Raw genomic sequence first — 25,276 nt, 5'->3', positions numbered from 1 at the left:
CAGGAACCATCGGACCCAGACCCTACTGCATCCCCTCTGCCATATCACAATACAGAACTACAAATATATCATCCCTACAGTCTCATAGCACTGGAAGCCCCAGCTCTGGGACATGATTGCATTGTCTATGCTTTTAGAATGACACCACATGGGGGAATCTCCAGCAGTGCATTGTGTGTGCTCTGTGTTACCTAGAACCTTGCTGGACCCAAGACCCATGCTATTGCACTATTGCTAATCCATACCCTAATGCACCTTCCACCCTTCTGCCTCCCAGCCCCGCAAACATCAGTGCAGCTAGAGCCAGCAATGCATTCTCCTGTTACATTAATAAAAATTTTACAGCACAGTGGCAGGAAATGCATTTTCAGTTCATCTGCTGCAGCTATTAGCTTACCAGGAAATGGCTGTCTGGCAGGCAGCCACAGCCTCTTACTTAAAGGGCAGCACACACCCAGAGGAAGAGAGGGAGAACGAGAGCAAGAGAACTGCACTGTCCTAATGGACACATCACTGAGACGCTGTAAGTACCTGCAGCTGCCACTCAGAATGGGGGTGGGGACTGGGGGGAGAGAGAGAGAGCGAGCATCCAGACACTTGAATGCAGATGTAAACTCACATGTAGCAGAGACACCAGGAAACTGAGTCACTCTCTGGCTGGAAATGCTCCCACGCTGGTAGTGGATAGTGGGTGCGTGGAAGGGGAAAGGATGGGTTTGGCTTGTTCCATTTACTTATTTTTGGATGAATCTGGGCTTTGCGAAAGCAGCTCCCTGAAAGCACTGGCTAGAGCCAGGGAAAGGAGTCGAATGGGAGGAGATCAGTAAACTTCCTCCATGCAGCTCTATGGATGCTCCTTAGTTCTCACCTGAAGCCCACGTGACTAATCCAGCTTTGAGTGCCAGTACAGCTCTGCCAATGCACCTCAATCTTCCACCACAGCCCCTGCTATTCCAGTCCTGGCCCCGTATACAACTCTACCAATGGGCCTCCATCTTGACCTAAACCCACTAGCTCAGATCCAGAGATATGCCCTACATGCTGGTGCCCAGTTACCATGGTTCATAGATACTAAGGTCAGAAGGGACCATTCTGATCATCTAGTCCGACCTCCTGCATAACACAGGCCACAGAATCTCACCCACCCAATCCTACAAAAAAACCTCACCTATGTCTGAGCTATTGAAGTCCTCAAATTGTGGTTTAAAGACTTCAAGGAGCAGAGAATCCTCCCTCAAGTGACCCGTGCCCCATGCTACAGAGGAAGGCGAAAAATCTCCAGGGCCTCTTCCAATCTGCCCTGGAGGAAAATTCTTTCCTGACCCCAAATATGGCAATCAGCTAAACCCTGAGCATATGGGCAAGATTCACCAGCCAAATACTACAGAAAATTCTTTCCTGGGTAACTCAGATCCCATCCATCTAATATCCCATCTCAGGGGATTAGGCCTATTTACCCTGAATATTTAAAGATCAATTAATTACCAAAATCACATTATCCCATCATACCATCTCCTCCATAAACTTATCGAGTAGAATCTTAAAGCCAGATAGATCTTTTGCCCCCACTGTTTCCCTTGGAAGGCTATTCCAAAACTTCACTCCTCTGATGGTTAGAAACTGAGTCACTCTCTGGCTGGAAATGGTGATGGGCAGAGTACAAGAACCTGAATAGAACAGAAGTGATGCTATTGAGAGAATCACAGCAGGCTCTGTTATTAATTCATGGTCTTAATAAAGTACGTTGGGGCCAAAATCTTCTTAACATCAACTTGGCCAGACGTAGAGCTTGCCATAAGTGTGCAGCACTGGCTGGGCTATTCCAGGCCAGTGGCTGGTTAATAGGGACTGCACTGCTGGAGATTCTCACCTAGCTGCCAGTTACCTTTACAACACTGGCTAAGGCTGGGAAGTCTCGTTAGCCTCATTTCGCAGACAGGAAGACCAAGGCCCAGAGACACAAAATGTCCTGTCCGAGCTCACCTGTGACAGAGCTGAGGCCTGAACCCTCGATGGTCCCCATCTAGCACCTTAGCACCAAGTGCATTCTTCCTCCCCTGCTAAGGGGCAGTTAGTAATGACCCCACAGCACTTCTATAAGAGAAGGGTGACAAAGGTTAGTACCCAGCCCACAGCTGTCTCATTTTGCAGGACTAGCAAGAGTTAGGCCTTTTTCTGGGTCAGTAAAATCAGAAGATGCACAACGACCAGATAGGTTGGTGTGACGGGGTGCACTAACTGCTAGTGGCGCTGCCTCCTGGTGGCTCTGGGGATTAACACTGGCCAGGCATTGCCCACTCCTCTGGCAGTGTCTCTCCCAGCATCCTCTGGCCATCTGCCACTCAAGGGCACCTCTTTGTAACTCAGCCCTGTGGCCAGGTCACCACATGTTTCTCCTTCTGGAGGGTGAAAGTAATATATAACATTTGTCTGAGTCTAGCTCATCTTTGGTAGTTGTCATCAGTTGATCTCAGAGCGCTTTACAAAGTCAGTCAGTAGCATCATCCCCATTTCACAGATGGAAAAACTGAGACACAGGAAGGTGAAGTGACTTGCCCAGAGTCATCCCGTAGCAGAGCTAGGAATAGAACCTAGGTTACTTAATACCAGCCCAGGGCACTGTCCCCTACACCGCAGCCTCCTTACTAACAGCCAGCCACCTCTTTGCTTACTGCACCGTACCTCTCCAGTCTGGATGGGGGCAGACACAGTGGTAAAAGCAATGGAATGAATTAAATTTCTGTCCTTTAGAAAAATGAAGGCTGCAGGTAGGGACAGGCTCACAGTCTATAAATACCTTCAAGGTAACAATATTAATGAAGGAAGGGAATTGCACACAGCCCCTGGAGATGGCAATGCTTGTAGGCAAAGGCTTGTAGGCAGGGAAGGACAAGTTTGTAGGCTAGCTGTAGTCACAGGAGAAAGTCCTTAGAGGTGACTGCAGCTGTGTGCAGAATGCCCCACACTGAGGTGGGCAAAGGTGTTATTCCAAACTTTGTGCTGGCTTCCCCTGTAGTCAGGCCAGTCAACTCTGGCTCAGCTCGACTGGGATGCTCCCAAAATGCGTCACTCTCCAATGCCAAGGGCTGAACACAGGATGTTTGCTGCCATCCCATTGGTCACTAGGCTGGTGTGTTCCACCCCTTCCCATACCTTGCGTCTGTCTGATTTTTGGCACAGGGACCACCCGCTACCCTGTATTGGTACAGGGGCAGATCCTCAAAGGGATATAGGTACCTAACACCAACTGAAGTCCTGAAGATCTGGGCCACATGGCTGAGCACATGGGGCCCTCGTCTCAGTTGGCCCTCAGGCACTGCCGTAATAGACATCATTCATAATATTCACAGATTTTTATTCAAGGAATTTTCTAAGTGATTATCTGATATCAGCATGCAGTGCTGGGCTTCTCCAGTTTCTCCTGGGAAAACTCCTTGTTTTCCCTGGGGCACAGCATTCATATCCTCCCATTCCTCCAGGGGTGTTGGGTCTCCCCCACCCTCGGCCCCAGCCGGCAGCTTCCTCATTTGCTACTGGGGGTGAGGTGCAGGGCCTCCCTTTTAGCAAGGTGTGCCATTGCACTCCCACCATTTTCTGCTGGGTGTCATCTTTCTTGTGGGGCCATAGTGAGCTCCTGGGAGGTGGGGCCATGTCTCTCTGCTGGGGGTGCAGCATTAGGGCTTTCCCAGTTCCCCAATGGGGATCCCCTTTCCTGTGCACAGTGGTGAGCCCCCGAGTCTGGCTGAGAGCAGAACAGCTGAGGACAATAGGAAACAGCTGTGTTTGGAATGCAAATACAATTCTAAATCAGGTGTCTCAGCCCAGCCTCCTGAGCCCATCTTCCTGGTTCCTTTCACCCTTGTCTTTTGGGCAGGAGGCTAGACTGGCAGTGGCCTTCAGTGCTTGCTTGGCTGCCACAAGAAGGTGCTGAATCCCCGTGCTGGAAGGTTTGGGTACCCACTCCTGTACTTGGCAGGCAACTAGGTAACCTCAGTCGTGCCACATTTCAACCTATCATCAGGTATGCAGGGCTCAGAGTGCATCCTGGGTGTTCCCTGCACAGCCAGCCCAGCTAACAACCTTCCCCCCAGCCAGGCAGCTTCATTGGCTGCGACTGTCCTTCCTGTGGCTCAGATGTCCTGCAAAGGTGGCCATGAGAGGGGGCTGTGGGGAGGGGAAGGAGAAGGAAAGAAAGGATGGTAGAAAAGAGGGCGAAAAGACAGAAAGAAAGAAAGAAGTGACAAGGGAAAGAAAGGCATGAAAGTAAAAGCTAGGCAGGAGGGAGAAGAACAAGGAAGGAAGGTCTGTGATACATAAGGGAGAGGTTTATTAAAGTTTAACAGAAAAGAAACCCCAGTTTGAGAGGAGGGGACCAGCTATATTTAGTGTTGGGTAGGATGTCAGCTCTGAAAATAGCCTGCTAATGAAATCCTCTCTCCCTCTGTCACATAGAGCGGGCAGGGGAGGGCTGGAACACTCTCACACCCGCAGCTGAGGAGCTCCTGACATTCATAATGACTCGTCCTTTTTCATTTTCCGGTTTCTCCTATTCTTAACTTCTTCTGCCTTACGTTAAGCAGAGGAGTTGCACTGGCCAAAAAAGTGAATGTGGGGGCGGTGCTGCTAAGCTACTGCCAAATCCCTAGCAACATGTGACCAGATTGGCAATTTAATACCAACTCTCTCTCTCACACACACTGAAGTTAAAGTCACATTGAGGCTGGAACTTAGCGTGCTGAAAGCAAGGAAATTCAGAAATGCCATCACGCCAGCCTGAGTGACATTATCAGCCACCCCTGGCTTTAGGGGAGTAGCAGAAAGTCCAGGAGGTGTATTGCATGTGCATAAGGACTAGTGCTGGAGGCAGAGGGGCAAGTGCCATGTCTCTTAGGGCTGGAGACAGAACAAGGAGCAGGGAGGCAGGTTGCATGGGGAGGATATGTTGCGGGAACTGAAGTGGGATCCAGCACTAAGTAGCTAGCTCATGCAGAGAGTTCATGTCCATAGGAATTAGGGATGGAAGCAGCAGCAGGGAGGCAGGTCGTGTAGTAGGACAAGGCTATAGGAGAGGGGGATTAGAGCAGACAATGGGGAGACCGTTTGCATGGGAAGTGCATGTCTCCTCGATTCACTGATGGAATTGGCAGTTGGAGAGAGGGATGCTTGGGAAGTTCATGCCCAATGATTCACAGGGGCAGCTAGCTGTGAGCAGCACACATCCCTGGCAGTCAAGGGGAGAACAGTAGTCAGGAGTTAGGCCACGTGTGGGTCAGGGAGGGAGTCAAACAGCAGAGAGACAGGCCACCTGGGAAGCACGTGTGCACAGAAATCAGCAAGCATGCCTTGAAGGGTACAGAGGTGAATTGGGTCATGTGAAAGGGGTGCACACTGGGCACTGGAGACTGCTGCTAGAAAATGCTCTCTAGATGCACTCCCAGTGGCCTATGCTGTAAAACCTTCAGGCCTGCTAGATCCCATCCACCTAAGAAACAGCCTGTTATCTAAGGTTAAAGCACCTCTTGGGAAATCTTGCCATGTCCTCTGCACAGAACACATCGTCTTCCTTTCACCTGCATCTTCTGTCCCTCTCCCTCCATCCTTGACTTCTTATCAAGTACAGTTGTGGTCCATTTCCTAGTGGAAACAATCTTCCCCATCAGAAAAGCACCACAAGTGATGTTATTTGGCGCCAACGTTGGAAGTCTGAATGGAGAGGCCAAGAGCTGAGTGGGATATGGAAATGCTATTCCCTTCTCCATGGTAGAGGTGGTCTCACCGGATCAGGGTTGGGCATATGGGCAGGACAACGTCGGGGAAGCTTGCCTTGTTGCAGTCTACCTGCCCTGTGGATAACCAGAGGCTTTCTGTCTGCAGGGGCAGCTGGTCTGGGACCCTTTCCCAGCACTATGGGCAAAATAAAAAGAGGGCACCAAGAGAAGATCATGGCATTGTGGTGCAATGAGTTTGTCATAGATGACTAACGGGTAGAGCTGGCTGCTGCAAACATTGTGGAAGAACTGCTACCCTATGGTGTGTCCACCCTGGAAACGTGGGCTGGAAGATGTAGTTCAGAAATCTCCCAGCAGTGACACATTTCTACAGAAGAACCCCGTATGGGCACCATCCATTTTGGCAACATACTATATGCCTCAGGGAGCCCTAATCCCTTGGTTGCCACAGTCCATTGCATTAGTGCACAGTTAGTTTTGTAAAGGGACCACTCAGTGGAACAGAAATAAATCTATTCACAGGACTGCGGACTGGGAAGTTGCTACTTTATTTAACTGCATCACAACAGTGTAGATGTGGGGAAGAAAACACTACCTGATTAAACAGTAGGTAAGGGAGCAGTGGAGCTTGGCTCCATCCCATAATACTCTGGGTAACCCATTTAACCCTCTCATGACCACCTTACTACAATTAGGGAGAATCAGCGAGAGCCAGTACCAGCAGGTATTCAGGCAGAAAGCATGTTTGAGTCTTGGGTGGTCAAAGTAGGTGACTCTGAGCACGAAGCTCTGGGTTCCTTATCAGGGTCTTTACAGACTTGCTGTGTGACCTTATGCAGGTCATGTCCTCTCTCTGTGTCTCAGCTACCCCATCTGTAAGATGGGGATGCTAATATTAACTTACTGTGTGCTGGCACTGTGAGGCTAAACTTGTTCATGTCTGTAATGTGCCATGAGATCCTCAGAGGAGGGGCTACATAAGTGCAAAGTGTCATACCACCAACAATATCACAAACAGAACCCTCTGGAAAATGTGACTGGACAAACAGGCAGGTGAGCAGAGGAACATTTTGTGTTTGATTCTTCATGTTCTTGCAAAGCCTTGAGCAAGCTGTCAGATACCCACAACAAGTCACGAGGAAAGCACAGCAACTACAGCTACCTACACATCATCATCATCCACTCAGCTGCTGCTTGTGTGTTTGTGTATTAGTACAAAGGAACTAAAATGCTGTGGCAGATGTAGAAATCTGTTAAAATCTCTGAGTAGGGCCTTTCCCCGCCTACCCTACAACCATAGCGCACACGCTATGTAGAATTACACCCCTCCCCGCTCCCAGGTTGGCTTTATCAACAAAGCAACAATAAGAGAAATTTCAGCTCAAACCTGCTCCCCAGGATTGAGTGCTGCTATAGCTTCTCTCTCTCAACCCACACCCTGGATCCTCTTTTCCCAGAGAGCCCCTCCCACCTCCCTTATATCCAAGTAGCAAATTGAACCACCTGCCTCAATGGGTCAGCAGAACCTACTTAACTCTTTCTCAGCAGAATCTATGGATACTAACAGTTTAGGCAGTTTCAGGTAAGCTCTGTCAGTCTGTTTCAATCTCAAACCATCCTGAGATCCTTGCTAAGGTTTTATTCAGCCCAGCTCCTTATTCACAGCAAACTCCCATTGCAGTCAATGAATAAATCTCATTGCATGCTGCAAAGTGGGTAAGGAACTCAGAACTTGGCTCTAGTAGAGGGCCAGAGTCTGCTCTCAGACTGGCATAATTGCATCAGCTCTACCAGAATGAATGCAGTTTGGAACAGTCAGGAATGGGGTTTGGGCTCAAAAGGATGCACAGTCGTTCCTTGCTCAGGAAGCTGTGCTGGGTTCAAAGGAAAAACACAGTGGAAAGTACCTCCACCTTTTCTGTTGATTAGTAAGTGTCATATGCCAAATGAATTATTTGATTTTAATGAGTGGTTGCATCTCCTTCCTCCTATCACGGTTTCTGTTAAGCTTGTACCTGGAGTCCAGGGCTTGCCTGACTAATCCTCCTCTGTGATTTGTTAATTGGGACAAGAGGAGTCTGCTGTGTTCTCCTCAGCGCCCCCCCGGTTGAATTTGTGATCTTCTCACAAAATCCAAGCACCTTGCTGTAGCTTCTAGCCCCATATGGTTTTAAATGACTTTTACATAACACAGGAGGACCAATTAGATGACCATCAGGGTCCCTTTTGGCTTTAAAATCACGGAACCTTAGGGCTTGTCTACACTGGCACTTTACAGCACTGCAACTTTCTTGCTCGGGGTGTGAAAAAACACCCCCCTGAGTGCTGCAAGTTTCAGCGCTGTAAAGTGCCAGTGTAGACAGTGCACCAGCGCTGGGAGCTACATTCCTCGTGAAGGTGGGTTTTTTTAGAGCGCTGGGAGAGTACTCTCCCAGTGCTCTCCCGCGACTACACAAGCCACGTTAAAGCACTGCCACGGCTCTTTAACCTTGCCAGTGTAGACTAACCCTTAGAAGTGAGGTGGCAGCAGCACCCCCCTACCTTGGGCTGGCCAGTCAGAAGAGACATGGGTTTTCCTAAACCCTCCCTACCATTTCACTGAAAACCAACCCCCACAGCTTGGATTGTAGCATCAGCAGAGACCAGACATCTTCTGCTTCATTGTAGGATATTCTCCCTCCCCACTGCACTGCCTGCTACTCTTCAGTGCTTCCAGGCTGATTCATGGTGGTTAATTATTAGACTGTCTGCAAAGGCAGAATCAAAGATGGTTAGACTGGGAGGTGGATGGACAACATGTCTAGAAAATAATGCTAAACTCTGCCTTGGCCTCGTTATGTTAAAACGGAAACTCATAACTAAGTAGTTTAGGCTCCAAATATAGCTATTTTGTTTTCTTTAACATTTTTGTAGATTTAAAAAAAAAAAAAGCAATGAAAATATTTTTGTGCGGAGGGTGAATTAATTCACCCCCTGAAGCACTGGAAATCCAAATACAGGAAGTAGTTAAGAACCAGAAAGTGAAACTCATTAGAAACTGAAAGTGAAACTGACTGGTCTACTTTCATTGTCCCATTGGAGAGCTTGGCAACAGGTAAAGGAAAAGAGGCAAAGAGTCCTGTGACACTTTATAGACTAACAGATGTATTGGAGCATAAACTTTTGTGGGTAAATACCCTCGGACGTATTCACCCACGAAAGCTTAATCTTCAATACGTCTGTTAGTCTCTAAGGTGCCACAGGACTCTCTGCTGTGTTTACAGATCCAGACTAACATGGCTACCCCTCTGATAGGTGAAGGAAAGTAACTGAGATTTCAGATTTGATACAGTGTTGCTAATCTCAGGGGTTCTTAACAGAGGGAAACACATAAATAAATATATACATATATATTAGGGACCAGATCCTCAGATGGTATAAATTGGCATGATGGGGAAAATGATAAAGGATATAAAACATGAATGGCCTGAAGAAGGTAGACAGAGGGGAAATAAGTGCCCTTTCTCATAACACAAGAAGAAGAAATTTAAGGAAATTAAAAGGTGGCAAATTCAAAACTGAATAAAGGAAATCCTTTTTCACATAATGCACAATTAGACTGTGGAACTCACTGCCACAGGAAGTTGTTGAGGCCAGGAACTCAGCAAGATTAAAAAAGGGATTGGACATTTCTAAAGATAACAAGAATATCCAGTTATAATAGTTAAGGCTAACAAGTTGTGGAAGGAATATTAAACCTCATACTTCAGGGTTTAAACAAACCTTTAACTAGTGGGGATCAGGATGAGACCTAATGCGGGGAGCAGATAATTCCACATCTGAGCAGAAGGAGCTCATTTCCAGGCTGGCCTTAGATGAGCATCTGTGGTTGCAGCTGCATGTTTTCAGGTTTAATTTAGTACTTATTTGTATTACAGAGGCAGCCCTCCATGATCAGGCCCTTGTTTTGTTGGGCACTGAATGTGCACACAGCATGAGCCCTGAAGAGCCTATAGGCTAAATAGACATGAGTGGAAGAAAGGAGAGATTATCCCCATTTGACAGACAGGGAACTGGAACAGAGAGGGATTAAATGATTTACCTAAGGTCACACAGCAGGTCAGTGGCAGAGCTGGACTAGTACCCAGTAGAGATCTGCTCAGGCCTAATTTTTAGGCTCAAACCAGGCAGGGTTTTCCAGCCCAGCTCCCCTCTCCCCTGTCCACCTGATCTCCCAACCCTGAGTCAGCATCACCATTTCCTGCCCCTGGGTTTCTCTCTCCTCCTCCTGCCAGGGCTGGCACAGGCAGTTGTGTGCACTGCTTCTGCCATCTGCAGCCCCTGCTGTGGTGGATATGCTGTGCAATGACTCCTCAGCTGGCACACCCACTCTGGAGTGCAGCACAGTGAGGTGCCAGTTGCCAGAGTGTAAAGCTGCCCCCACAGGCTTGTAGAGAAGAGCTGACCTGGCCCAACCTGAGCCCAAGAGGGTCCCACTGTTTACCCAACTGAACCTTGTAGCAGGATCCCATCAGGCTGGAGGCAGGTCACAAGGCTCTAGAACCCAGTTCTTCTGAGTGTGCAGCCACTGCCTTAACCTCAAGGCCATCCTTCCCAGACCAACCTATGCTGGCATCCAAGCACTTGATTCTCTTCCCACTTCTATGGCTCTGAATCAGGATGCATTCCACTGAAGTCACTGCTGCCAGTGAACTGGAGATCGGGCCCTGAACTGTAGATCGCTGAGGGTGCAAAGAGTGCTCACGTGTGGAGGAACAAAACCAGAGGCCAGTGTTTGAAAACCTGGCCCTAAGTGGCCAGGTCTAGAGTCGGGCAAGGGTTGACACCTCTGAGCTGTTCAGAGGCATGAGCAATGGATGAATTTTTAAGAAGATGAATTCAGACTGGAAGAGGTGCAGAGAAGGATGATCGGAGGAATGGAGAACCTACTTTATGAGAAGAGACTCAAAGAGCTTGGCTTGTTTAGCCTAACCAAATGAAGGCTGAGAGGAGATGTCATTACTTTCTATAAATACACCAGAGTGATAAACACCTGGGTGGGAGAGAAGTTATCTAAGTTAAGCGCCAATGTGGACACAAGAACAAATGGCTATAAATTAGCCATCAACAAGTTTAGACTTGAAATTAGATGAAGGTTTCTAACCATCAGAGGAGTGAAGTTCTGGAACAGAATCCCAAGGGAAGCAGTGGGGGCAAAAAACCTAACTGGCTTCAAGACAGAACTTCGTAAGTTTATGGAGGGGATGGTGTGATGGGACTGCCTACAATGACATGTGGCCCATCAGCCACTGCTAGTAGTAAAAATCCCCAGTGGTTGGAGACAGGACAGTAGATAGGGAGGGCTCTGAGTTACTGCAGAGAATTATTTCCCAGGTGTCTGACCCACATGCTCAGGGTCTAACTGATCACCATATTTGGGGTCAGGAAGGAATTTTTTCCTAGATCAGATTGGCTGACACCCTGGGGTTTTTTTTTTTTTGACTTCCTCTGCAGCCTGGGGCCCAGGTCACCAGCAGGTTTAAAGTAGTGTAAACAGTGGAGTCTTTGTGATATGAAGACAGCAGTAAGGGATCCAGAGGTTCTGGGTCGATTTCAGGAGTGGGTGGGTGAGGTTCTATGGCCTGCGATGTGCAGGAGGTCAGGATGATCCCTTCTGAGCTCAGAGTCTATGAGTTCTAGGTGATCAGACTCCCCATTTCTGGCAGGCTGGGAAGATGGAGAAAGAGAAGAGCTGAAGGGGGAAAATGGAGAAAAGAGGGTGATCAGACCATCAGGGTAGCAGCAGAGCGCAGTCACTCAGGGGTTAAGTGGGGGGGGGGGGGTGAGCCGTGGCCAGAACCGCTGCCAGGGGCAGTTTTGGGGAAGGGGCTGTGGGGGAGAGGCAGCTCTTTCCAGACGGAAATATTGAAATGGAGCCTCCTTAATACGGTTAGGTTTTTTCCTCTCTCTCTTTTTTAATTCTGTTGCAGTCATTATCCAGGGAGCGGATACACTGAGCCCTATGGGGAGTTCTAATGGGCCGATTCAATTTCAGCTGGATGACGCCACTTAGCCAAGGCATTAAGAGCTCCAGCTCCGGGAAGGCGAACGACAGAGGGAGCGAACAGGGGGGTCGAAGCGACCGAGCTTGTACCAAGGAGCAGCAAACCCCTCCCCTCTCACCCATTCACAAGACGAGCGCGGCGGAGAGCTGCATTCACAAATCGCCAGCGAGCAACCCCAGCCCCCGCTCTGCCCAGAGCCACCCCCCATACACACGCACCCAGCACCTACCTGACTAGCCCCCGCAGCACCTCACCTCGCCTTGCCCAGCTCACGCTGGCTCCCCGCACCGCCCAGCAGGCTGCAGAGAGAGGACGGGCCGGGTTTGGGCAGGAAACCTGGGCGTCCAGGCTGCTCACTGTAGAGCGGGATCTCAATAGCCCTTAGCCGCGCATACATAGACCCCGAGCTCCGGTCAGCCCAGGGAGAGGCGGCAGGAGCGGGACTTGCCCTGGCTCTGAGGAGGACCGAGCAGTTTTCATTCAGACTTTCTCCAGCGAGAGGCGGCCCAGGAGCGTGCGGGGCTCTGGCCCCAGATAGGAAGGTGCCGTTAACAGCATGGACCTGCACTGGCCTCGAGGTAAGCGCGCCTTGCCCATTGCCACGCGGGCTGCCCGCGGAGACCCACGGCTGTCTCCCTGAGCGGAGCAGGCTGTTGTGCACCGAGCTGGGGGTCTCAGAACCCCAGGGCTCGCGAGCGATCTCGGGGCGCTCCCTTTCCGGCTCCTCGCTGCCCTGCGGGGATGCGCCGCTGGCTCAGGGGCGCGCACGGGAGAGCTGAGCCGTACAAAGCCTGCGGAGCCAGTGGGTGCCGGGGCGCGGCGTGGCACCGGTAGCGCCGCCCTGCAGGGGTTGTGGCGACTCGGCGCGGAGCAGCGGGAGAAGCCTGGTGTGTCCACGCGGGCTGCGAGCTCCCGGGCTCGTCTCGCACACCCAGCGCAGCGCTCCACGGCTTGAGGCGTGTGTTAGTCTGGCCGCTGTGTCCGAGACCCCGGGAGCGGGTAACCCAGTGCCCGACAGGTCCTGGAACCTCGCCCGGTTCCCAAGCAAGCCCCTCTCTGGGAGTGAGGCTGGGCGGAGGCGCTGGCGAGAAGGTGCACTCCCACCAGGGTCCCCGCTTTGGGGGTGGGTGCGGGAGCTGAACCGCATAGCACCGGCCACTGGAAAGGCCCGCGGTCCCTCCCCAAGAACACAGGCAGGGAGCCTTTGCAGGAGGCATGGATGGTGAAGGAGAGAAGGGAGCCCGGCATCGGCTGGCTCACAATCCGGGGTAGAGGTGATCTCCCCGCCCGCCCGGCCTCTGTGAAACTCGTTTTTGGCTGCTCGGCATGTTTCCTGCGGCTGCAAGCGCCTGTGAATCATTTGCCTTTACAATCTCGCCCTATGGCCCATTATCGCACAGACTTTACAGGATTTGGGATAGCCCGGGGCCATAAAACTGCCCTGCTTCCGGGGCTTGTCAGGCAGCGATCATCAGCCTGGGAGATAGCGGCGTCGGGTTTGGGGGAGGGAAACCTGAGGCAAAGGGTCTCCTGGCTGGAAGTGTCTCATTAGAGTACCTGCACGGCAGAATAGCAGCTGGCCCCTGCCTGTTAGCCAGGTGATTGGTCTGGGTTCTCCACTACGGGGCTAATGATACGAAATACACACAATACTGTAGGCAGGAGGGAAAGCAGACTCTGAACAGAGGCATGAATGGCTGTGCGCTCTCAGATTTTTAATGGAGTTATGAGTGTATGTGGAAATAGGACTAGACTTGCTTAAGTCAACAGTGAAACTTCCAGGCTGCCATGGGAACTGCACTGGGTACCAGGTTTGGGGCAATTGGGTATGTCAAGGCCGAGAGGAGATACCAAGCTCCTTTGGTACAGAAAAAATCAGCTGTAAGGCAAATGTGACAGCAGCAGATGGACTTCAGTGGGCTGTAGGCCTCCTGGACAAGAAGGTGGGAGTGGGAGTGCTGTTTTTCAAAATCATGGCTGTGCCCCCCCCCCTTGCCAGGGAAAGGCTGAACTAGAAGGCAGGCAATGGGTATCACCTCAGCTGGAGTTGCGGGCTGTGTACCTGAGGAGACCCAGGTGTTCTGGAGTCCAAAAGGGGGTTGGAAAAGAAAACCAGCAATTTAAATTATGACACCAATGAACAACTATTTTTGATGGAAAAAGTGTGATTTTTTTTTCATGCTCTCAAGCTTAGACACTCTGGTGAATGATTCTATACAAACTCCAGAGAGAGAGAGAGATGTATGAGGCTTGTATCTACCCAATGTATATTGGGATGGACAGACAGACAGAGCTAGACATATATGCACACACACACATAAAAGAATGGGTATGGGGATAGACAGACAAAGGAATATGTACAGGGATAGACAAACATACAGAGAGATAAAGGAGTGTGTATGGGGATAGACAGACACACAGACAAAGATAGCTATCTAAAGCTCATAAATAGGTGCATGGAATTTACTCACATTTTTCAGTATAATTCACCTTTGGGTTGAGACCCAGACTATAAAAGTTCAGCTGATAATGACCCCTCCCCACAGCTATGAGGAAATTGTTATGGCAGTGGTTTGCAACTTCAACCATGGGCCAAATCCCCAGCTGGGCTGAACTCCTACAGCTGCCACTGAACCTACTGGGAGTCGCATGTCCCCAGCCCTTTGCAGGACACAGCCCAGTAACACTAGCACGGATAGTCTTATAGGACCAGACAGGTGCTGGAACTAGGAGACCTGATGTGGTTTCCATCATATATAGGGTTCAATGGCTCTCAGCACCCCGACTATACAAATTGTTCCAGTACCCTTGGATCCAAAGAAAAGCAAGCCCCAGTGGCATCTAAATACACAGTATTGGGGCCACCTCCTCAACTGGTGTGAATCAGTGCAGCTCCAATGAATTCAGCTGAGCTCTGCCAATTCACCCTAGCAGAGGATCTGGCCTGTGAATCTCTCGACACGCTCGTCTGTGGTGGCATGGATATGGCTAGGTAGATACATCAATAGACAGAAATGCTCCTTTGTGAATCTTGAACCCACCCCACCCCTGGTCAGTTTCCTAGCTCTTGTTGCTGCTGCTACTCCCTGCTGAATGGGCTGTTCTCTTGATCTGAAACACGCTGTAGTAGTTTTTTCTCTCAGCAGCTGCCAGTTCCCTGCCTATTCATCCCTGACTTTTTTCCTTTACCTTCGCCTGCAGTATCTATTTCGGTCCATCCTGCCGGCTGGACTGGATTCATCACATCCGGAATGGCAAACAATTTATTGTCATTCAATCCGTTTTTATCCTGTTGGACATCGGGAGCCTTGCTGGGTCCTAGTGCCCATCCTGTCCAGAATCGTATCTTCTGAGCCCAGCCTCCAACAAGCCTTGAATCACATCCTCTTGGCCCTGGTACCCACCAGGTTTGGCATTATAGCTACTGAATGCTAGATTCTAACAGGTCCAGAATAAACTCCACTGAGTCCCAGTGACCAAGCAGGTCTTGAAGTGTACTGTAGTCAGTGGGTCCTAGCCCATATTGGGTCAGAAATCTTCTCTGCTGAGGCTCCTGCCCAGTGATCTGGAATCCTCTCCAATGTGTCTGAGTATCCTGAATCCTATCTGCCAGATCCCCATGCTCAGCAGGTCCTGAAACCTGCTGGATCCTCTATCTCGCCAGTTCTGAATCCTATCATATGAGTACAACTTCCTGTCCACAAGATTCTAGTGCCCATCAGGTCCCAGAACCTAGCCATCGGGCCCCAGTGTCCAAACCTTGCAGATCCCATTGCCTTCCGAGTCCCTTATCTTAGTCCTGCTGGTCCCAGTGCTCTCCAGTTTCCATGTCCTTTTCTTTGGGTTATAGTAACTTTCAAGTTCTGTGTTCTAGCACCCAGTCGTACTGCCCTCAAAACTGTTGGGTTCTACTGTCCTCTCAGCCCTCATATCCTACCTGTTGGGTCTTGGTTTCAAACCTTATGCTTTCTGGGTCCTGTTTCTCTCCAGCTAGCTCATGCTACCTGCATGGGATCTAGTGTCCTATGGGACCCAGATCCTACCCTCTGGTGCCTCTCTAGATCCTGAGTGTGATCCACTGGGCCAGGCCCTATACTGAGGCACAGCCATGGAGTTAGCATCAGTACTGCTCACATGCCCTGGACAAAGTCATAGAATCATAGAAGGTCATAGAAGATTAGGGTTGGAAAAGACCTCAGGAGGTCATCTAGCTCAACCCTCTGCTCAAAGCAGGACCAACCTCAGCGAAATTATTCCAGCCAGGGCTTTGTCAAGCTGGGCCTTAAAAACGTCTAAAGAAGGAGATTCCACCACCTCCCTAGGTAACCTATTCCAGTGCTTCACCACCCTCCTAGTGAAATGGTTTTTCCTAATATCCAACTTAGACCTCCCACACTGCGACTTGAGACCATTGCTTCTTGTTCTGTCATCTGCCACCACTGAGAACAGCCTAGCTCCATCATCTTTGGAATCCCCCTTCAGGTAGTTGAAGGCTTCTATCAAATCCCCCTCACTCTTCTCTTCTGCAGACTAAATAAGCCCAGTTCCCTCAGCCTCTCCACATAAGTCATGTGCCCCAGCCCTCCAATCATTTTTGTTGCCCTTCGCTGGACTCTCCAATTTTTCCACATCCTTTCTGTAGTTGGGGCCCCAAAACTGGACACAATACTCCAGGTGTGGCCTCACCAGTGCCAAATAGAGGGGAATAATCACTACCCTCAATCTGCTGGCAATGCTCCTACTAATGCAGTTCAATATGCCATTAGCTTTCTTTGCAACAAGGGCACACTGCTGACTCATATGCAGCTTCTCATTCACTGTAATCCCCAGGTCCTTTTCTGCAGAACTACCACTTAGCCAGTTGGTCCCCAGCCTGTAGCAGTGCATGGGATTCTTCCATTCTAAATTCAGTCCCCTCTCATTCAGCCTTTCCTCCAGGCTCCTGTGCTCTCCAAATTCATTCTCCAAGTTCAATCTGTGTGGTCCTACATACTGTATTACCAGTTCAACTGATTATTCATAATCTGTGGTCTCAAGGACTCTAGCTGTCCAGCCTACACATTAACAGTGCAGCATGGAAGTCCTATGAGCCCATGTGCCTTCCCTACCCAGCTTTCTCTAGACATCCAGGACTACCTTGGGTTCCTTAGGGCCAGCTCTTTTCTCCCATCCACGGGGTTGGGAGTCACATAGAAACCCCCTTGAATTAGCCATCACAATGGCTCAGCATCCTTGTACCTCACTAGCTCAGACTGCCATTTACACCTAATGACTCTGTACTCTTCCGAACCCATTCAGTCAATAATGTACACTTCTGGGGAGAAGCTCATTCAGACTGCCCATTACAGAGCGGACATTGTGAGCACATCTCATTAGAGTCTGGTGCATTTCATGGTCATCTGTATTCATCCTGGCATTTGCTGGATCTTATTGCCCTTCCCCCCACTTAACCCCTCCCTCTTAAATTAATTTCTTCTGGTCTTATTCCTGGCTGTCCATCTGACTAGGGACCACCTGTCTGAGAAAACCCCACGTTTACTGTCAGTGCTACCTGGTCTGGATCATTAGTCAGAACAGCCCGCACTGGTGGGATGGTGGCTAGAGAGAAGGCATTATAAAAATACTGAAACCACTTGTCTAACTCTTATTAAGAAATGCTGAAAATCCACTGTTATGCAAAGGCAGTTCTGGTGCATCTTTGAAGTCTCTTTCTTTAAGCAGTTGATCCTAACCCCTTCCTCCCATAAAGCAGACTGGAGATCTTAGCACAATACAATACAATGGAATCAGATTGGTTGCCTTTTCTTTCCTTCTGGAGACTAGGGACAGGACAGATCTCGCTTTAACAATCAAAGTAAGTTGCCTTTGCTCTTGTTTGTTCTTTTAAGGTCAGACTAGCTAATGAAAGTCACTCTTCTCTTCACTTTGTGTATTGCATGAGTAGTATTTTACCCATAGTTCCTGGCCTACAGGCAAGTCTTCTCTGCCATCATCGGACTGGTTTGCTGAATATGTCTAAAGCCAGTGAAGAGAGTCAGTATTTAAATAGCTTCCTTCTGCAGAACTGTGGGCTGTGAAAACATCCATGCAGCATATGGTTGCCTGCAGAACTTGCAAGATGAGGACAGATTGTCCTAAGAAAGCCAGAAAATACTGCATAGCAACCCAGCTGTCAGTGGAAAATACATACTGTTGATAGGTACCACCAATAGGTACAGTAAAAGATCATGACTTAAAATGATTTGCAATCCAGGCTGGGGTTGTTTTCAGTGTACAACACGAAACAATTAACTTTCCCTCCTTAGGTGGTGTTGGGTCACTTCCTGTACCCCAATTTGCACACAGAAGCATTATAAGAACTATCTAGCTTCGGTACTCCCTGCCATGAGGCTGTAACTAGAATCCATAGGCACACAAATCCTGATCACATTTTTCTTCCTCCTCCCCCAAGGACTGCCCATATTCTATGGTCACAGGTGTCTTGCTCAGGTTATTGTCGAGTGACCAGATAGCAAGGGTGAAAAACTGGGACAGGGAGTGGGGGGTAATAGGCACCTATATAAGACAAAGCCCCAAATATCAGGACTGTCCCTATAAAATTGGGACATCTGGTCACCTTAGGTGGTTATTCCTCTTACCGGCCATGCCCAGGTCCAGAAATGCTGTCATCATGAGAGAGCATTAATTCCTGAATCTGAGTCAGATGGCAAATATCTTCCATCCATGGATCTTCCCCTGAATATTGGTCTCACCTTGAGACTCCCCTAAAAAGAATGGTTGGAGACCATTCCCATCCCTGTGACCACCTGGCAGAAAGCCAGAATGAGTTTCCAATGCTGCAGTGAGAATCAGGAAGTACTGCTTTCTGAAAACAAAATCCTGACAGCCTCTATGCAGGTAGCATATCCTCTGACAAACCCCAATCACCTAGAGCAAATCTGGTTAGCATGAACATTTTGTCACTATTGAAAAAAAAATGCTTTTCTCTGAGTTCTCATGAAAGAAGTAAGCATGATCTTTACTTGTCATGGGGTATGAATGGAAATGCTCTGGAGACCCCAACAAAAACACTGGGAAACTAAGTTTGAATCAAAGACATCAGAGATTGAAATGTTGGCTCATCTTATTCATCCCCGTCCAGTGCAGGGATTGAGCCATAAAGGATATGTTCAGCATTTTGTGCAAGCGAGGGAAGGAGGGGTCTGGTGGGGTGGAAAGGACAGGACAGATCATCATTCTCTTCCCAGTTCTGTCCCAGGCTCTCTGTGTGGCTTTGGAGAAGTCACTTCACATCTGGGAACCTCAGTTGCCACCTCTCTAAAACAAGGACAATACTTCCCTATGTTGGAGGTGTGGGACTTAACTTCTCAGTATTTGCGAAGTGCTTTGAGATCTGAAGCTGGGAAGTGCTAGCAAAGATCAAAATATTACTCTTTGCTTGAGTGACCGGTGATAGAGCAATAGAGCTCACCATTGAGAAATGTTTCTTAATAATTCCGACTAAGTCTCCCTGTCCTCATACTCACTCCAGTCCTCCCAGTTATGCCCAGTAGAATAATTCCTCTCCTTCCTTGGTGTTTATGCTCCTGTGATAGTTTGTCCATGGCTTTCCCATCACCCTTTGCCTTCCGGTTTGTTTCAATGCTGGAGTTACGGTTGTAATTCAGGTGTCTTTTCTCTCTTCTGCTCTGTCCTTCTTCCCTAGGATTTTCCGATGTGCCCTGATGCTGCAAGCCCTTGTTGCTCTCATCCAGAGTGGCTGAACTCAACAGTGACAAGACAATGGATCTGCCTGCTGAGGACTTCCAACAAATCCTCTCCATTGACCAGATACGCTCCATCCGTGCCAGCAATGACTATGTGGAGAGACCTGCCATCTCCTTCAAGCAAGCTCGGTCCAACCCATCCCTCTCACAGCAGGCCCACAAGCAAGAGTGGTCTCAGGACTGCCTGGTGTCTTCCACCTTCCAGGACCTGCACCGCAGCCACAGCCAACACCACCAGATGTCAGCCTTGCAGCAGCACCTGAGTCATTCCAGCACTGCCAGCTCTGTGTCTCACAGCACCACTGCCTCGGACCAGCGGCTGCTGAGCGGGGTCACACCCTCACATTCTGGGCACTCCCTCATCCGGACGCAGCCCAGAGCGGGTGACCTGAAGCCCGAGGAACCGCTGAAAGGTATGGTGGAGAAGGCCACTCTCCACTCTGGACACCTCTTCATCTGTGAGGAGTGTGGGCGTTGTAAGTGTGCCCGCTGCACAGCCACCCGCAGCTTGCCCTCCTGCTGGGTCTGCAACCAGCGCTGCCTCTGCTCTCCAGAGAGTCTCATCGACTATGGGACTTGCCTGTGCTGCATCAAGGGTCTCTTCTACCACTGCTCCACTGATGATGAGGACACCTGTGCCGATGACCCCTGCTCCTGCAGCTCGGGGTCCTGCTGCGCCCGCTGGGCTGCTATGAGCTTCCTCTCTCTCCTCATGCCCTGCCTCTGCTGCTACTTCCCTACACTGGGGTGCCTCAAACTTTGCCAGCGGGGCTATGACAGTCTGAAACGTCCTGGCTGCCGCTGCCAGAACCACACCAACACAGTCTGCAGGAAGATCTCCTCCTCCAGTGGCACTCCTTTCCCTAAGACTCTGGATAAGCCGGTATGACCTTCCTGGGGAGCAGAATTGGCTATTCTTCTTCTCCTTCACCTCCCTCTGCTGCACACCCCCTTTGGGCACAAAGCAAACAGATGAACAATCCGCCAGCCACCAAGCCCCACAAAGGGAGTGTGAAGCATGTTCTTGAGACAAAGGAATCATGCTTCTGTGCCCAAGCCCAACATGATGGGTTTTGCACATTTTGGCAAAGGACCAGGACAGAGGGAATCAGAGGCTGACAATGCACTCGTGATCAACAGGGGGCTTTCAACATGGGACCTGGCTCAGGACTCTGTGACCTCAAAATGCCTTAGGAGCTGTTTTTCTGTGGTGGGTTTCAAAAGGGTGACATGTCCAAGCACTAGAAGCCTCTGGGGACCGGACTACAGAAACCATTTTCTCTCTGCAGCTTTCCTAAGTGGCACCTCCCACAGGCTTTCCTTCAGTTTCCTATGCTGTTGTGCTATAGGCCAGTCTCTGCAAAGGGAGATGGGCCACTGCAATGTACCAACCAATGGCAACACCTTACTCCCCTCCCCTTAGCAGAGCAAGAGATAAAGCTCTTGATAATTTCAAGGTAAAAAGGAAAATAAATGAGCCCAAATATCAAGTTTTTAGGGGCTCACTGGTCAGTGGAAATAGGACATGGATAGATTAAGGATCACGCTGGCATGGAAAGGGTATGAAAGGGTGATGTGGACAGAAAGGAGTCCCACTCCCACTTTGGTACATCAGTGGGTCTTCAGCAAGAGGAATTCACTGTAGTAATTGGTATTTCAAAGTAGATTTGGCTAAGAGCATGAAGCAGGTTAAATCCCAGGTTGAGGGTCAGGGGGACTGGATACTCTGAGGGAGTGGTAAAGGTCTGCTTGCAGAGCCTTACAGTTTATAAAGTATCACTGTGACTCTAGCTCAGGTTGGTGGTGACTGACAGGTAACACCACCTGTTTAGTGGTGAGTTGGTAGTTTCAGTCTGTCCATTGGTGGTAAACCTCTACTACACTGATCCTGTTGGCAGGCTCAGTGTAGAGGCCAAGAACTGGGTGGGCCATGGAGCCAGGCCTTCCTTCTTAACTCTGGATGTCAGAGAGAGGTATATGAGTAGGGCAATGTGCAGGAAGCTTGCCCTTCTGCCCTGCCTTGTAGATCAACAGAGTCCTTCAGTCTCTGGGGCTTTCAATCTGGTACCTTTCACCAGCACTGAATTCACTTTAATAAAAGAAAAGAAAAACTGAACCTTAAAAAAAAATGAAGAACCCCAACTTCTCTCCTTGTGCTGATGCTGTAAAAATGATCATGTCCTTGCCTGGGCCTGAAAATGGTGCTTAGCTGAGGCTCCAGCTTTGGGCTGGTGGGGAAAGGGAGATTGGTGTGTTAGAAAGCAGAACAGGATGGGTAATGCATGAAGCCAGCTTTCCCTCCTCAGCCAAAGCACCTCAGCATCCTCACTTATCGCCACATATTATAGAAAAAGCTACACAAAAGCAGATTGGCTGCATAGGTATGCGTCCTATAGGCAAACCTGACATTGACACAGGTGTTCTGAGACAGGAGACATCTTCTGAAAACTAGAGATGGGTCTGAACCAAATCCACAGGTCTGGAAATCTTCAGACTATGGGGAGGTATGGATATGGGTGATGGTTCATGGTCAACACCTATAATAAGCCAAACCAAATCCCTGTATCTGAATGTTCCTGGTCCTTGAGGAAGTTCAGATCCAGACTGCAATCCGAAATTTCCGGCTCACTCATCTCTGCTGTAAAAACATGGTGCCAAACTCTCAGTTACAACCTCAATGACTTCAGAAACTTGGCCTGTGGAATGAAAGCCAGGTTGACCCTTCAGTGCTATATATCCCACCATCACATCCATCCTCAGAGGCAGACGTGTCTGTGTCTGTGCCTGTGTCTGTGTCTAACTGAAGAGAAAAAGGCATAATAACCTTCCTGTTCCATTGGAGTAAAGGTTCAGGAGGGCTACAGGACATGCGAGAGCTGGAGAAATACCTGCAACAAAACCCTCAACTATCCCAAATCTTCCTCCAAGGCACTCCAACGTTTAGGGTACAGACGTCGCACACACCTATCCACTGACTACTCCTCTTCCTTTAGAATTACTTTGATATATTTTTGTATATATAAGTATAATGTTACGATGGCTAGGACTATTATAATAATATTCATGATATTGCTGTGACTGGTGCCATGTGCAAGGTTTGGCTTCCTGGTAAATTTACAAACTCCAAAGGAATATTTCACCTCTGTTGTGCTAATCCTAGATCTTGGTTTATAGGTAATCTGGGGTATTTTACAGGCTCTCCTAACAGGGCTCTGTACTGAGTGGGCTGATGAATGGGAAGGGTAGGTATAGAAGACAAGAGAAGTCAAGAGTTCTATTCCTAGATGGAAATTTGCTCCCTGCTGCATTGTACCATTGGTGGGGGTCCTCCATTTCAGCTAAGTCCAGAACCATGTTGTGGGAGTTTGCTTGTCCCATTGGAAGCTGGGAAGCGCATTTATATAAGCTGTGGCATTCATATGATACACACACGCTGTAACTCACTTATAGTGAAATTCAACTTACGGCAAAGTAGGAGGAGAGCCATGAATTGTTTTAATGCTTCAGAATGTGCAATTCCAAGGATAGCAAAGCTATTCAGAGTGCTCTGTGAAAAACACCAGGTCTTCCCTGTGAGAATTCTACTAGAGGGGTGGGGGTGTGTGTGGGGGTGTGTGTGTGTGTGTAGATGATCAGTCCACATCTCTGTTCCATAAATGATATAATGTATTGCAAACATATTTATATATGTGACAATAATTAGTCTGATTTATAATTCCAATTTCTGCTGTCAGATAAAGAGTAATAGACACAGAGACATGTATATTGGAGGGACTTCGATAACAAGACACACTGTACTTCTTTCTTCGCTAGCACCATTCACTTTTTACCAGAGTTAGTCAAACATTTTCTGTCATAAGAATTTTTTTAATGGAACATGACTTCTTCCACAAAATGAAAATTTTTATGTAAAATGCCCCTTTTCATGGAAAAATGTTTTTATATTATTTTAATAAGAACCCAAAATATTTAGAAAAGGTTTATTTAATGAAAAATCAGTGTAACTTTTCATGGGGGAAAAACAAACAAGCCCCCATCCTCCCACCTTCTGATCAGCTTTGCTTTTCATATTTTCCTTTAAAGGGGTGGGCATGTCCATTCAGTCAATGCCTTTCTTCCTTCACAGTCCATCTTTTCCTCTCACTTGTTCGTGGAATGACTTGATAACAGCTTCTTGAATGTTTCCATGGAGAGGAATCATGATGTCATGAAAACACAATGGTGAACTCCTCAGAGTGCTGGAGAACTTGCCTGGTGAGGGGAAGGGCCTGATCTTCCAGTCCCTGAGAAGGCAACATGCCTATGGAGTACGAGTCTATGGGCATTATGTTTCTATTATGCGACCACAGATACCTCTAATAATTGTCAGAAGATTACTAGCAGGTCATGGTGACTTCTGTTTACATGTTCTTTCTTCTGTGCCAGTGTGAAAGTTCCCACTCTGAGAGCACATTGTGCCATATCATGGGTGTTATGGATTGGGAAATCTGGCCTATTTTGTAATATTTTAGAAATATTTTGCAATTTATCAATTTTTTAGCAATACATTCTGTAAAATATGGAACACTTGAGTGGAAACCAGAGATGGGACCGAGTCACAAAACATCAGATCCAAAGCTGTTCAGTACCAGGGCTTTGGTTGGGCCATTCTTGGTGTCAGTTGTGAAATTCAGAACCAGGTTCAGAATCTGAGTGTACCCCCTTCAAAGTTCAGATTTATTTGGATCCAGGGGCTTAGTTGGGACTTATCTCTATTGAAAACTATCAATTTCCTCTTCCAGGCGTGGGGCAGCAGGAGAGTCAACTTATTAGACAAGGATAGAAAACACCAGGCCAGGATTTACCAAAATCTGTCTGAAGGTGAACAACATGGGCTAATTGGTTAATTAATAACAAGTAGTCCATCTTCAACCTGGGTCTCCCTGTGAGTTTCCCAAGATCTCCAGCTTGGTAGAGCTTTCTTCTTTTCTGTCAAAACATGCAGTTTACCATCAGATATGGATCTAGTGCTGGCTGGGACTGCCACAAAGTGGGAGGGATCAGATCGGCTCCAAATGTGTGCACCAAGTTGATCTAGTGTTTATGTTTGATTCACCTTGGTGTCCAAATGTAAGTTACAGTTGTCCTCTGACAGAGAGTAAGAGCTTTGACTGGGATTCCCCAGATCTCTTTGTGCATCTGAGATTTTACTGACAGGTTTCAGAGTAGCAGCCGTGTTAGTCTGTATTCGCAAAAAGAAAAGGAGTACTTGTGGCACCTTAGAGACTAACAAATTTATTAGAGCATAAGCTTTCGTGAGCTACAGCTCACTTCATCGGATGCAGTGAGCTGTAGCTCACGAAAGCTTATGCTCTAATAAATTTGTTAGTCTCTAAGGTGCCACAAGTACTCCTTTTCTTTTTGGGATTTTACTGTGGCTTATTCCTAGAGTCTGATTGTTAGACAGCTCCATACAGGGAAAGCTATGCTCAGTGCACATGGTGTTCTGCATCTGATCTCATTCAGAAATTAAAAGCTGGATGAGGTAGGTTTTCCAGCTGAAATTGGAATAGGCAAAGTGCATTACAGTGTACTTAGATGTGGGAAAAGGGACTTATGTCAAAGGACCTGCAGGCCTCCAGGCTGCTGAAAGGGGGAGATGCAGGGTCTGAGCTGCCTCCCTGTCTGGTACCACTTTTGGAGCAGAGGAAGGAAAGGAATCTGGCTGTGGGTTCTTGCCTCCCCAGCTGATTCCACT

At 48.5% G+C, this 25,276-nt stretch overlaps 1 protein-coding gene across 2 annotated transcripts; it reads left to right on the top strand.

Annotated features, from left to right (window-relative positions):
• Window positions 1–421: 421 nt before the first annotated feature.
• Window positions 422–24,339, top strand: SPRY3 (sprouty RTK signaling antagonist 3). Of its 2 annotated transcripts, XM_038417257.2 has the most exons (3): window positions 422–523; window positions 11,699–12,351; window positions 19,479–24,339. In XM_038417257.2, exon 3 carries the CDS (start codon window positions 19,556–19,558, stop codon window positions 20,426–20,428), a length of 873 nt encoding a protein of 290 aa, XP_038273185.1. In that variant the 5' UTR covers window positions 422–523; window positions 11,699–12,351; window positions 19,479–19,555; the 3' UTR covers window positions 20,429–24,339. The 2 variants fall into 2 exon arrangements, with proteins under 2 accessions (XP_038273185.1, XP_043348922.1); XM_043492987.1 differs by lacking the exons at window positions 422–523; window positions 11,699–12,351 and adding an exon at window positions 12,578–12,772.
• Window positions 24,340–25,276: the final 937 nt, after the last annotated feature.

Source organism: Dermochelys coriacea, chromosome 9, assembly GCF_009764565.3.
Source record: "Dermochelys coriacea isolate rDerCor1 chromosome 9, rDerCor1.pri.v4, whole genome shotgun sequence".
NCBI classification, from domain to species: Eukaryota; Metazoa; Chordata; order Testudines; family Dermochelyidae; genus Dermochelys; species Dermochelys coriacea.
This window is presented reverse-complemented; position numbering and strand designations above follow the sequence as displayed.